The following is a 15,053-nucleotide window of genomic DNA, read 5'->3' as shown; positions in this document are numbered from 1 at the left end:
CCCTTTGCTATGATCATATAACCCTGATACCGAGGGAGGGGATAGGATGGCCCGCTCCTACATGGAAAAACTCCAGTGAGGGGACATTTTGTCCATCTCCACCTGCAGACTCAAATCTTGAGAATCTTTACCCACGACACCAAGGGAGCCATAGGTGGGAAGGAATAGGAGGGTCCGCCCCTATATGGAAACCTCCAGAGAGGGGGCATTTTGTCTGAACCATAACCAAAGGTGAGAAGGTAGGTGGGGAGGGGATGATTTGAGGGTTTAGAAGGAGTGGGAGAGACACAGAAAAACAAGAAAAAAAAAGGGGGGGGTATAAAAAAAAAGGGAGAAGGAAAAAAAACAGGGAATTTGGTAGAGGGGGTGGGAGGGGGTGGGAAGTAGTACCATCTGCCATCCCCATCTCTGCCTGCAGACTCAAATCTAGGGAAACTATACCCATGACACCGAGGGAGACATATGAGGGAAGGGATAGGAGGAAAGGGATAGAAGGGCCCTTCCCTACATGGAAAACTGCAGTAAGGGGGCATATTGTCTGAACCAAAACAACCTTTTAACAAAATAATCAGAGTGAACAATACACAAAGTAACAGACACAATAGTAGCAAAGTCCCCTGAGACCCAAGGCCTCCCCCCTGCTATGCCCATATGCCCCTGACACCGAAGGAGCCATAAGAGGAAAAGAATAGGAGGCCCCTCCCTTACATGGAAAAACTCCAGTAAGGGGGCATTTTGTCTGAACTGAATCCAAAGGTGAGAAAGTAGATGGGGAAGGGACGATTCAAGAGTTCAGGAGTGAGAGAAAAACAGGAAAAGAGAAAAAAAAGAGGGGGGGGGTATGAAAAAAAAGAGGGAGATGTAAAAAAGAAAAGGGCATTGGGGAAAGGGGATGCGGACTAGAGCCATCTGCCATCCCCATCTCCACCTGCACACTCTAATCTAGGGAAATTATACCCACGACACCAAGGGAGCCAAAGGAGGGAAGAGATAGGAGGGAAAGGATAGGAGGGCCTGCCTCTACATGGAAAACTTTTTCAGTTTTGTCTAAATTAAAAGGGGGGGGGCAGGGACAAAAAAGAAGAGGGAGAAGGAAAAAAGAAGAGGGAATTGGGGAAAGGGGGTGCGGAGTAGTGCCATCCCCATCTCCACTTGCAGACTCAAATCTTGGGAATCTATACCCATGACATAGAGGGAGCAATAGGAGGGAAGGGATAGGAGGGCAGAGATAAGAGGGCCCACCCCTACATGGAAAACTCCAGTGAGGGGGCATTTTGTCTGTACCAAAACCAAAGCTGAGAAAGTAGGTGGGAAGGGACAATTCGAGAGTTCAGAAAGAGTGAGAGGAAAATGGGATAAAAGGAGAAAAAAAGGAGGGCTGGGAAAAAAAAAGGGAAGAGGGTGGGGAAAAAAGGAGGGAGGGGTAAAAAAGAACAGGGCATTTGGGAGGAGGAATGGGAGTAGTTCCATCTGCCAACCCTATTTCCACCCACAGACTCAAATCTAGAGAAACTATACCCTCAGTATGGTAAGCAGCCATAAAAAAAAAAAAAGAGACCTAAAAGCAGCTCAGGTGCCCTGCCGAGGTTCAGGTGGCATCCCACAGGAGCCATCCCACAGGAGCCCTAGCTACAACATAGAATCCTGAAGAAAGGTCCACGATGCTCAGGTATGAAAGAATTTAGAAATGTTGTCTCATGATGTGTAGATCAGCTCCTTCATCTCCGCTATGCAAGCAATACGTTGAAGCCATTCCTGCATGGAAGGAGGACAAGTTGACTGCCAGCATACTGGGATGCAAAGCCTAGCAGCATTATTCGAAGCATAGCAACTAATTTGTAATACTGTTGTTTAGGTATCCTAGAGAAATGAAGAAGGTTTTGCGCTGGCGTAAACTTTAAGGGGCGATTATTAACTTTTATTAGTGAGTTTAAAATAGTATCTAAAACAATCTATCATTTCCTGATTCCTTAAGCTATAAATAATTGGATTCAAAAGAGGAGTCAAAACAGTGTATGACAGAGGCAAAAACTTATGTAACTCATTATGCTGAGAAGGAACCGTATAAGTAACACATATCGATCCACAGAACAAGCAAACAGAAGCTAGATGTGAACTGCATGTGGAGAAAGCTTTTTGTCTTCCGGAAAGTGAGGACATTTTCAGGATGGTGAAAAATATGGAGATATAGCTCACAATGATCAAGATAAATGGTACAATGTTTAGAAATATGATTATGAAGAGAATTTCCATCTCTACCAGTGATGAGTCTGAAGAAGACAGCTGCAGAAGTGGAGCTAGATCACAGAAGAGGCGATCGATAGTATTTAAACCACAGAACTGTAGATGGCAGATCGTAATTACCAACGTGACCATCACTGTAAATCCAGCCACCCAAGCCCAAGCCGCCAGATGGTTGCGAGTGTTAATGTTCATGATGGAAGAGTATCTCAGAGGGTTGCAAATGGCCAAATGTCTGTCGTAAGCCATAACAGTTAAGAGAAGACATTCTATACTACCTGTTGCAGATCCTAGGTAGTATTGGATGATACAGCCATAGAATGACATGAAACCTCCATTCAGCCATGAAATGTACAACATGTTAGGTATGATTGTGGTGGTATTCAATATTTCACAGGCAGATAGGTTGCTAAGAAAAAAGTACATGGGAGAATGGAGCTTTGGACTGGTGGATATCAAAGTTATAATTACCATGTTTCCTGTTACTGTGGCCAGATAAGCGATGAGGAGCAAAACAAAAATAAAATTTTTTAGGTGTTGGAGATTCCCAAACCCTACAAGAAAAATCTCTGTCACCTTTGTTTCGTTCTGAGCACATGTGGCCTGGGGGAAGATATTACAGGCAGTAAATATTGGGTAGAACACAGAATGAAAAATCTATTAATGCTTATAAACAAATATGACGAAGTAGGTTGTGCGAGAACTAGCTTCAAGTGGTAGCGTATTAAGGACACAGAAACTCACTGAATGTTCTTGTCCATTTTTAATAAAAGAAACTTCAGTACAGTTCCAGAAATTAAACAAGTTTCCCTAGCAGGGTTTTTTAGCATTTATCTTCTGTCCAAAGAACAAACAACATTAAGCCTCCTGGTCTTTAAATAGTTGTAAAGCCTGAAGGTTTTTACCTTCATACATTCTATGCACAGAAGTAAAAAACCTTCAGTATGTAGCTCTGCCTGCAGCCCCCCAAATACTTACCTGAGCCAGATCCTGATACAGTATTGTGCATGAGACCAGCTGCTGTCCTGGCTCTCTGCCTCCTCATTGGCTCCCGCTACAGTCAATCACAGCCAGTGAGGAGGGAATGGGGGGGCGAGTCCCGTTCTTTTATAGACACACAGGGCGGGGCTTAGGAGCAATCAAGCACAAGCCGCTTGCTATAGGGGCACTTGGCAGGAGGGAGGAGCCCAGAGCTTCAGGAGGGGAACCGAGAAGCGGAGGATTGGAGCTGCTCTGTGCAAAACCATTGCACAGAGCAGATAAGTATAACACATTTGTTACAGTATTAAAAAAAAAGTAAGCCTTTAGTATCACTTTTAATCCCACAGACTGTGACATTATACCACTCAGAACCTCTCTCAAAAACTTGGTGGATTTACTCGGTAGCCCCTTGCTGCTTTGGCTCCTATCTGTTCTCCTTGACAGAAACCTCCTCTTTCTGATGGGGTGGAGCCCAGAACGCTAGTCAGTTCTCTCCTAAAAGCCCAGCACACACCTGCCCAATTAGTGTGCTTGTGGTTCTCAAAACACGGACCCAGGATTGGAGATTTTGTCCCTCCCAGGTCTCTATGAAATCTCCTGCCTCCAGGTCCCACATCAGGATTTACAAACTGATGAGGAAACTGAAGAGTAAATGTCCTCTGAATGATGCAAGTTCTCTGGAGTCCTGCATGGATGAGAATCCTGGGTCAAGTGGTTCTAAAGCCTCAAGTTTTTTTTTTTGTTAACCTTAGTGCATTGTATTAAAGTTAAAAACCTTCTGTATAAAGCCCACCCTACGACCCCCTTATACTTACCTGAGCCCCATCCGGATCCAGCACGGTGCATGAGAGCAGCAGCACTCTCTCGGGTCTCTATCTCCTCAAAGGCTTAGAAACAGCAGCTGGGGCCGTTGGCTTGGCTCCTGCTGATGTCAATCACAGCCACTGAGCTAGTAAGAAGAGAGAGGGGTGCAGGGCCAAGCCCTGCTCTGTGTGTCAATAAACACACAGAGCGCGGCTCGGGAGCGAGCCCACACAAGTGCCCCCATAGCAAGGTGCTTGCTATGGGGGGCACTGGAAATGGGGAGGAGCCAGGTGTGCCAGCGGGGGACCCAAAAAGAGGAGAATCAGGGCTGCTCTTTGCAGAACATTACACAGAACAGGTAAGCATAACATGTTTGTTTTTGTTTTTTTCTTTTAAAATCACTTTAACTCTTTTAACACAGTTGCAGGGCACAGCACTTCCACAGTTTGTAAGGGAAGAAAGGGAATGAAAGAGAAACTAAAGGGTATTTTTTTTTTGTGTTTGCCACATCAGGTTGGTCAATAACTATTTCAACTCTTTGGACATACTACGTTTAAAAGAAGCTCATGGCTGACAAACACACGGTACTTAAGGACTGATGATGGCCTCTAGCAAGGGACATTATGTTCAAGTGTCAAAATGATGGCACTCTGGACACAATGGTACAGGGATAACTATGCTATTAGCCCCACATTAATCACACCTAATGCCGCGTACACACGGGCGGACTTTTCGACCGGACTGGTCTGACAGACTTTCCGACGGACTTTTGACGGACTTCCGACAGACTTTTGAACGAACGACTTGCCTACACACGATCACAACAAAGTCCGACGGATTTGTACGTGATGACGTACGACCGGACTAAAATAAGGAAGTTGATATCCGGTAGCCAATAGCTGCCCTAGCGTTGGTTTTCGTCCGTCGGACTAGCATACAGACGAGCAGATTTTTCGACCGGACTCGAGTCCGTCTGACAAATTTGAAACATGTTTCAAATCTGAAGTCCGTCAGATTTTTGACCGAAAAAGTCCGATGGAGCCCACACACGGGCGGATTGTCCGCTGGATTCGGTCCATCGGACCAGTCCGGTCGAAAAGTCCGCCTGTGTGTACACGGCATCAGGCTTGTTTACACTTACACTTTAAAGCGGAGTTCCGCCCCGCCCTTTAAAAATTTAAAGTCAGCAGCTACACATACTTTAACTGCTGACTTTTAACATTAGGACACTTACCTGTCCTGGAGTCCAGCAATGTCGGCAAATGCCCTGTGTTTGTATGTTGATTTTCTATCTGTTTTAAAGGGGCCCAGTAGAACTAATGCCCTGTACACACGGGCGGACTTTTCGGCATCAAAGGTCCGACAGTCTTTCCGACGGACTTTCAACGGACTTTTGACAGACTTCCGATGGACTTTCTAACGAACGGACTTGCCTGCACACGATCACACCAAAGTCCGACGGATTCGTACGTGATGACGTACGACCGGACTTAAATAAGGAAGTTGATAGCCAGTAGCCAATAGCTGCCCTAGCGTCGGTTTTCGCCCGTCGGACTAGCATACAGATGAGCGGATTTTTCGACCGGACTCGAGTCCGTCGGACAAATTTGAAACATGTTCCAAATCTAAAGTCCGGCAGATTTTTGACCGAAAAGTCAGCTGCAGGTCCGATGGAGCCCACACATGGTCGGATTGTCCGCCGGATGTGGTCAGTCGGACCAGTCCAGTCGAAAAGTCTGCTCGTGTGTACGTTGCATAAGGCTCAGTATTACCACTGTTAAGCAGATCCCCAGCTCATTGGTACCCTCATTCAGCAGATCCCAGGCTCATTGGTACCCTTGTTCAGTAGATCCCCTGCTTAGTACTAACGCACAGCTCTGATGATCCCTCTTTTAGTAGTAACCCCCAGCTCTGCTCTGCCGATCCCCCTCTCAGTGGTAATCCTCAGCTCTGATCATCTAGTTTACTGATCTTTCTTTCTCTCTGGTCCCTCCCACTATATTGATCCCATGCCGCCCACCATGTGTGACATCTGCTAGTTTCTCCTCCCGGTTCCCTAGCTCTGCTGATCCTCCGGCGCTCAGTCCTCTCCCCTCGATCCCTGCTTCACTAGTTACTTCACTCCAGTCCAAGTTGAAGACCCTTTGGTTACTTTTTGTCTGCTTTTACTGTCTCGTTATTCCCAAAGTTTTACCCTATAAAAACCATGGTCTACCTGTTTTTCCTAATGACTTATAACTTAAAATTGAAATGATGAAATATGGGTAAATGTTCTATAAAGGGCTATAAAATAGTTGGATAAATGGTTCTATATTTATGATATATCTGGTCTATAAACCAGAGGCTCTGGATGGACAGTTGGATAAATGGTTCTGCATTGCATTGTTCTGTCCACTCTCCAAGTTTGAGAAATCAATCTGATGTTTCTTATATGTAAGATATAAGTGGTCAAAAGCGATTGCATGCATAATAAAATCTAATGCTATTCTAAAACCAATGGCAAAAATAAAATGAACATAATATTAAAATTATTTTTAAAATGTTGCCATTCCTAAAATGATTACTATGCATATAAATTAACGTATCTTTCTGCCTCATATTAAAAGCAGTGCAGTTTTGTAGAAAAACAATGCCAGCTAGGCACATACCATGATGGTGATGAAGACAGGCCTTTTGCTGGGTCTAGCTCTGGTTTATGCATAACCTTCCCACCTCATGGCATAGGATGTAAGCACACAAACCCATTGAGGTGAGTTCTGGTGTCAGCTGTCATTTATTGAGAATTATAAATCAGCCGTAATATTTTATAGTTTATGAAGTCTCATTATAGAGCCACAGGGAATTGGAATAGAGCTACAAATGATACTACATCTCAGGAGGCCAATTACGATAAAAAGGATCCTCCTCCCGTGGAATGTGTTTATGGAGAAAAAACAAGTAAAACAAGCAAATAAACAAACAAAAAGTCAATCACACATAGTATCTGGCAATGTTATATTGTGCTATAGTTTGTAAATCTAAGTTTGGGCAAAACAGTTGAATGCTATTCAGTAACAAAAATGGAAACTGAAGTGCCACACCAATTCTAAAAGGTCCAGATAAAACCTTATTCCTGTAAAAGTTGGGGATGATCCAAAAAGTAGCTGATGCATTTTGAGGGTTCAAGAGCACCCCTTTCATCAGGGCTTGATTGTCAATAATGTGAATAAACTAGAAGTAAACTGGTATTTAATGTTATTTTTTCCAGTGTGATTGCAAGCACAGGCGTTGTCAGAAGCTGGTTTGGCAGCAAGCCTTGCCTCCAATTTTGTTACATTACACTACAAGCCAATGAGACCATAAAGATCCTCTGGGGAGGGGAAGCTTCCTACCTGGAAACCAGATCATTTATCAATGTCAATACTTTAAGATAGCAATACCAGTGAGTTAACCCTATGGGGCTGTTTTACTAAAACCGGAGAGTGAAAAAATCTGGTACAACTGTGCATGGTAGCCAATCAGCTTCTAACCTCAGCTTCAATTAACCGCTTGCTGACCGTATACTGTACTTATACGGCTCTCCTATGCAATCTCATGTACAGGTACGTGATTTTGCACTTCTGGGTCTGGGGCACGCACGCGCACCACCGGTGACCCACTCCCGCTGTGATTGGACACAGCAAGAGGCGATCAGCAGGTCCGGCTGACACGATTTCCGCCAGGACCCGCCGATCATTCCCGAAAGGGGCAGAACGGCAGTCTGCCTATGTAAACAAGGCAGATCACTGTTTTGTCAGTATGGAAGGTAGTGATTCTGTATTTCTGCTAAGCTGGAAAACAAATCTCTGCTTTCCCGCAGTAAAAGCGCCTCCCCCACAGTTAGCAAGCCCTCCATAGGAAAACATTTAACCTTTTGATCGCTCCTGATGTTAACCCCTACCTTTCCAGTGTCATTAGTACAGTAACAGTGCATATTTTTAGCCGTGATCACAGTATTGGTGTCACTGGTCCCCCAAAAATGTCAAAACTGCCACTCGGGACGGACATGTCTGACTAGTGTTCCACATCTACCGGGACTGACACAGCCACGAAACACCGATTCCTGACATCCGCAACACAAACGGCAGCATTCACATACTCCCTAGACCCGGCGGACATTCCTACTATGGTCTTCAATGGCGCCAAGCTGAAAACAAAGCCAAAATCCATCAAGGAGGTGCTGACCGGGGCTTTTTCCAAGATGGGGCCGCCACATTCCTCTAGACCTATCAAACAGCACACGCTATACTCACAGAAAGGGACAAGGCTCCCAGTGACTGCAGCAAGCAGTGAGTCTGACACAGAATACGATCTAACTCCCTTAGCCCTGCAGCATGACAGCACCCAGCCAGACCTGCTAACCCGGATAGAGAGAATGCTCACCAGAGCTCTCAAAAACACCTCGGACACCACTACTGAGAAGCTGACCCGTGAAATCCATTAGGTGGGCAGACGAACCACAGACCTAGAACAAAGGGTGGAAGAATTAAACATTCTCACACACAACCATGCGGAGGACATGGAGACCCTCTGTGAGGAGAACCTTACCCTCCAAGCCTGCCTTGAGGACTTTGAAAACAGAGCGGGGAGATCTAATGTTTGCATAAGAGGGATCCCTGAGACCATTGTAGATCTACAATCCACCATCACTGCGCTCTTTCAGGAGCTCGCTCCATCCATCCCTATCAAATGGTTGGAAATGGACAGAATCTATAGATCCCTGGCTCCATGATCAGAAGAGTGCCCACCTCGTGACATAGTGGTGAAGCTCCACTATTTCCGCACCAAGGAGCAGCTAATGGTGGCAGCCCACAACAAAGATACCTTGACCTTCCAAGGACACCGTTATCAAATATTTCAGGATCTCTCCCAACTCACCCTCTCCAAATGTAAGGCAATGAAACCCCTCCTGCTCATCCTGAAACAACATTGCATCACTTACAGATGGAACTTTTGCGGACCTCTTCTCCTATAAGGGATCATCTCACCTCTGCAAATCAATGGAAGACCTCCAGGCTGCTATACATGACCTCCAGCTTACTCCTACTGCAGCCACCACCGAGGGATCCAGACGCCGTGTTGGTCATTACCAATTTCTAATGTGCTTAACTATGGTAAGCTTGTGCACCCCTGATGCTGCAACTTCCATCCCCCAGTATGAGACCATTCCAAGTATCCCACCCTCTTCGGTGGGCCCTGGACCTATGATCTCTCCTGAACACCAGGGATCCATGACTCTCTAACCCCATAGATACCCTTGCCCCCCTCTGCCTGATAAAACGGCTGCAGGGGCCCGGGCCATCTACAATAGCTTAATGCTGTCCACATAGGCGTGCGCAAGGGGTGTGCCAGGTGTGCCTGGGCACACCCTAATCCTGGGTTTGGCAACCTGTTAGTGGTGGGCAGCTGATAGGTAAACCGCAATCCTTCTTTGCTGACCCTCAGAACCTGGACAGGAGAGGTGGTGGGGGTGGAATTTTGTGGAACTGATCTGTATTTTCCTCCTGCAGCAGCTGAAAGTAGGCTTTTCCTCCTCTCCCTTTTGATAACATTCAGCTGCCACAGGAAGAAAATATAGGGGGATTGGTACTAATATATGCTACCCCTCCTTTCCCTGTTTCTCTTCCTTCTGTTGACCTGATCCCCCATGTGCTCTCTTGCTCCCCCTTCCCCTCATTGTTAAAGGATGGAGAGCGGGGAAGAGGCAGGTAAATATGGAGCTTTCGGGGGCACACCCTAATGCAATAGGCTGCGCACACCTATGGCTGTCCATACTATGTTAGTCACCTACAAGGTTGCACCTATCAAAGTTTTGTGTTGCATGATGCTAGCCTTTGCCTTTAACAGTGGTTCTAAATGCTAACTTTAACATTTACTCTAGCATTCTAATTGGCTCTGAGACCACCCCTGTGATCCATCATCCTTCATCTCACAACACGCTAGTTCAGATGGGTCTCCCCTTTGCTCAACCTGTAGGAAAAACACAAAACCCCCTTAGTGGGTGGGACTTTTTAAGTGACCAAAAACAATACTTATATAATTTAAAATAGAAGTTTATTACAAAATATTATATTCAATAAAAGACTTAAGTCATCAAGAACAAAAGAGTGCATTAACATTTGTATGGATTACAATATATATACAGACACATGTAGGCTTTATGGATGAACCCAACGTTTCCGGCTTGATGCCCTTGTTCAGGGATTTTTAACATATAGAGTCAGGTGTCTATTAGAGAAGCATATACTGTATGTCATTAAATAGGCATTAATACAAACAATATATATATATATCTTGGAATCTTTCTCCCCTTTGATCAACCTGTACGACAGCACATGCTATATATGTCCAGCAGTGACTCACCTACCTTGTATCTAGAACCACTATCTCTTAATTAATGTTGAGAATCGTTTGTTTTTGATCTTCTATAGCACACTTTGGCTGTTGCAGTCCCGGAGACTACTTACTGTTACCCCCTTAGTCCTAGGTTACACATATTTACCTTTTTGGGGTACTCCTCAGACCCACCTTTGAGTCCCTTGGTTGGACGGCATCTCACCCTCCGCCAATCAGACTGCACCTCCTCTACAGTGCCACTCCACACTACAACTACTCTTTCCACTCTTGCTGCTTTCCTACCTTCCCTTCCTTTAACCCCAGGCCCCCACCCTCCCTAGAGAGGTATCTTACACCCTTACTAGTTGAGCTCGTAACCTTCTATCCCTTTTCCACATCCAAACATGGCAACCTTAAAAGTTCTAACCTTAAACGTACACAACCTGGCCCCCAGCTACATCATATAGTTACATATAGTAGGTGAGGTTGAAAAAAGACACACGTCCATCAAGTCCAACCTATGTGTGTGATTATGTGTCAGTACACCTAGTCTCAACAACCTAGTCTCAAAATACCAACCTAATTGTTCTCTTCGCTTCTCCCAAGACCTCCTGCTCTCAAACTCCCTTGTCACCTCATCCCATGCTCACCTTCAGGACTTCTCCAGAGCCTCTCCCATCCTCTGGAATGCTCTACCCCAATCTGTCCGATTTTCTCCTACTTTATCCACTTTCAGACGATCCCTGAAAACTCATCTCTTCAGAGAAGCCTATCTGGCCCCCACCTAACAACTGTACATTTATCTTCTCAATCAGCACATCGCCCACAGTTATTACTTCTTGTATCTCTTGACCTTCCCTCTTATATTGTAAGCTCTAAGGAGCAGGACCCTCTGATTCCTACTGTATTAAAGTGTATTGCATTTGTACTGTCTACCCTCAAGTTGTAAAGCGCTACGTAAACTGTTGGCGCTATATAAATCCTGTATAATAATAATAATAATAAACGTACAGGGCCTCAACTCTCCAACCAAATGCACCAAAGCCTTTTGTTCATTCTCCTCGCTCTCAGCCCATGTAGTTTGCCTTCAGGAGACACATTTTTCTACCCACTCAACACCTAAATTATTTGACAAACAATACCCGCAAGTGTACACAGCCTAGCCTTCTACTAAACAGCCTGGGGTACTGGTGGCATTCAACCCTAATACTCCATTCACACTCCTGACGGAGACCAGAGTCCCAGAAGGTCGTTACATTATACTCACAAATCTGTTACTAGACTGAAAAGTCACAATAGTCTCATATTACGCTCCCAATAAGAGACTCCTGTCATTTCTCTCCCACTTGCTGTCTGTTGTGGCCTCACATACACAAGGAACTCTTCTAATATGTGGAGACTACAACCAGGTCCTCTACCCTCTCCTGGATAAGTCCCCGGTCCCATCCACCGCTCAACTCATCACCTATCAACAGCTCTTAAATCAGCTCTCCCTACTTGACTCCTGGCGAGAACAGAATCCTGCTAAGCGACAATCACTCATTACTCCCATCCCCACAAACAATTCTCTTGCATTGACCACATCCTCGTCAACGTTGGGACTTCCCCTTTGGTCTTGACCTTGGATATGGAGCCCTGCGCCTGGTCAGACCACAGTGCAGTCATTACCTCTTTCTCCTCTCTGGTCCCTAGACCAAATCACTCCTGGTACATCACTGGCTATTCAATAGCACTGGCTATTGAACTTCATTTTTCTCCGCTCGTCGTATGTGTTGTACGTCACCGCGTTCTTGACATTCGGAATTTCCGACCAACTTTGTGTGACTGTGTGTATGCAAGACAAGTTTGAGCCAACATCTGTCGGAAAAAATCCGATGGAGTTTGTTGTCAGAATGTCCGATCGCGTGTACAGGGCATTAGACCGACAGCATAGGTAGAGAGAGATGATCCACTTAATCTAGACAGTATAACTCAAAAAGAATATAGGGAAGATCATACAACAACAAGCTGGTAAAGGTGCAAAAAGGCATGTATTGATAACAAATGCCTACTCACGTTTAAGTGTGCTATATGCCAGCACCAACATGTAGAGCTTGGTTTAGTGTAAATCAACACGCCTTTAGTGTAAATCCACTGCCCAGGGGTTGGAAGCCAGCAAGACTGGAAATTATGTCAGTGAGAAGCGGACAAAAAGCCTCTATGCATTTCGTGTGATACACGTCATCACACAATATTTTCTTTGAAGAATCTATATGGAATCATCACAATCTATATTTCTGAGGTAGTGCCACACCTTTTTTATTTTAAGTATTAATTATTAAGATATTGTGTATAAAAACCCGGGGGTCAGAGGCAGAGGACAGATGGCAATGTCATCACATCAGTGTAGAGGAAACTTGCAGGTACATTTTTTAATGTGGACAAAGGCTGTGTTTAAAGTTCTATTTTTGTTTCAGGGGCTTTGAGCTGGCTGTGATTGATTCCTTTTGGAACTTTAAACACAGCCTTTGTCTACATGAAAATATTTACCCGCAAGTTTCCTCTACACTGATGTGATGACATTGCCATCTGTCCTCTGCCTCTGACCGCTAGGTTTTTACACACAATATCTTGGTATACTAGGTGGGTTTGGACAACCAATTTTGGATATTCTCCATCTTATCCCTTCTGTTTTCTTTTTTCATTTTCCTTTTTCTCCCCTTGTTTTTCTCCCCCCCTTTTTTCTTCTTTTTTTTCCCCTTTCAGTCCACCCCCCCCCCTTCTCTTGCTTTCATTGCCCCTTTCCCCTTCTTCCTTTTTTCTCCCCTTTTCTTCTTCATTTTCCCCCGTGGCCCCCTCCCCCCCTTCCTTTCTTCCTTCCTTTCATACCTTCTGGATAGAGTTATTCCTATCAATTTTGTTTGATTCACCCCTGATACCTGATCCTACAGTAGAACTTCTCAATAGCAAACCACAAGCCTTAACATTCCTTCAGTTTAAATTCTTACCCTTTGTCACAACAGCAGCTAAACAAACCATAGAAAAAGCACGGAAGTCCACTTCATTATGCATATTGGCGATGAAACATAGAATCACCCAAGCCATGATCCATGCCAAGACTGAAGCAGTCATACTGGATAAAGCGTCCAACTACGAAAGACTTTGGAGGCCCTGGATCACCCACTTTTTACCCCTGGACCTAGATAACTCCCTTCTGCTTCCCTAGTGGTAATAATACACCCCACCTACCCAATACAACAGTGTATACATGGTTTAATGAGATCCTCTCACCTCCACCCCCATTCTTTCTCATCTGCTGTTCCTTTACCCCCCCCAGTTCTCCCCCACCCCCCCTTTCCCTTCAGGCTTATTTGATAAACCTGCACCTCCAACTAGTGCTCCACCAGAGGGCCTATACAGCCCCCCTATTCTGAGATCTAAGCGATATGAGATACAATACAAGCTTTCCTCTTTCCCCTCACACTTTTACTTCCTCTTCAAAGCCAGTGGGATGGATGATGTGATGTGTCCACCCACCGACCTTTTCTCCATGGTATAATTTGGACATTACAGCCCGGCTACCCTGTTCAGAGAAGCTCTTCAGAAATATTACTGTGAATGTTATCAGGAGCAGTTTACTAACTGTTATTTAAAAGTTAACTCCATTTACAGTCCTTTATCGACCTTCTACTTTGGAAGCATGCCTCTTATTAGATACAGGCCACCTAAGCCATATCGCTTACCCTTACTTGAAAGTGGTTGTAAACCCTTACAGACCACTTTCACCTACAGGTAAGCCTAGATTAAGGCTTACCTGTAGGTGCTTGAGATATTTACTATTTTCCCGAACTATGCTTTCATCTGCGCATGCGTCAATGTATTTGGTGCATGCGCACTCTTGAAAGGGCACGCTATGGGGTTCAAGCTGGGGTCATGCCGTGACTGGCGGCTCCCGCGCGCATGCACGGGAGTGACGTCACGCGACTCCTGCCAGTCACAGGGCCGGAGTTCGCGGTCCCAGAAGGAAGAGGGGTGAAGAATGGACGCTCACTGCCTGTGAGGAAATCGGGGACATCGCAGGCTCCTGTGTCAGGTAAGTGACACATAATGGGCTACTATGCAATGCATAGTAGCCCATTATGCTTTACCTTTGCAGGGAAACAAAGAGGAAGTAAAACCCATCAGGGTTTACTTCCTCTTGAAGGTCATGTATTCTCCTGTTCTTTTATACAGACTGTCGTATGTTTTTGACTTGTTTTATTCAAAATGTAACACTCTTTCGATGTATTGTACTAATTTGTTCCAACAATAAAATACTTGTATCAAAAGTTTCACTTAGTGTCCAATTTGTCAGTTGCAATGTCGCAGTCCCACTAAAAGCCGCTGATCGCCGCCATTACTAGTAAAAAAATATATAAATACAAATTCCATATATCTATCCCATAGTTTGTAGACGCTATAACTTTTGCAGGATAAAAAAGAAGGCACCTCTAAGTGCAGCAGCATTAAGACTTTATTAGCCAAAGGGTTAAAAAAACACTAGAGGTGGAAGTTAAAAGCTCATCATATGTGTAAAGGAGTCCAGCAGTGGGGGTAGTCCTGGGGAGGTCAGGTCCGCGGCAAGGTGTTGTTAATCCCGGCTGTCCAGCAGAGGGAAACCGCGTGACAGGAGACCAGTGGAAAGATAGCTGTGT

The 15,053-nt window shown here is 45.0% G+C and overlaps 1 protein-coding gene across 1 annotated transcript; it reads right to left on the bottom strand.

Moving 5' to 3' along the window:
* Positions 1-1,903: 1,903 nt before the first annotated feature.
* Positions 1,904-13,464, bottom strand: LOC141134298 (olfactory receptor 10A7-like). Its single transcript, XM_073623872.1, has 2 exons — positions 13,396-13,464; positions 1,904-2,844 (listed from the first exon to the last, which is right to left on the bottom strand). The coding sequence occupies exons 1-2, from the start codon at positions 13,462-13,464 to the stop codon at positions 1,912-1,914; spliced, it is 1,002 nt and encodes a 333-aa protein (XP_073479973.1). The 3' UTR covers positions 1,904-1,911.
* Positions 13,465-15,053: the final 1,589 nt, after the last annotated feature.

Source organism: Aquarana catesbeiana, linkage group LG03 (genome assembly GCF_042186555.1).
Source record: "Aquarana catesbeiana isolate 2022-GZ linkage group LG03, ASM4218655v1, whole genome shotgun sequence".
Lineage (NCBI taxonomy): Eukaryota > Metazoa > Chordata > Amphibia > Anura > Ranidae > Aquarana > Aquarana catesbeiana.
Note: the sequence above shows the minus strand (reverse complement) of the source record. Positions and strands in the feature narration are given on the sequence as shown.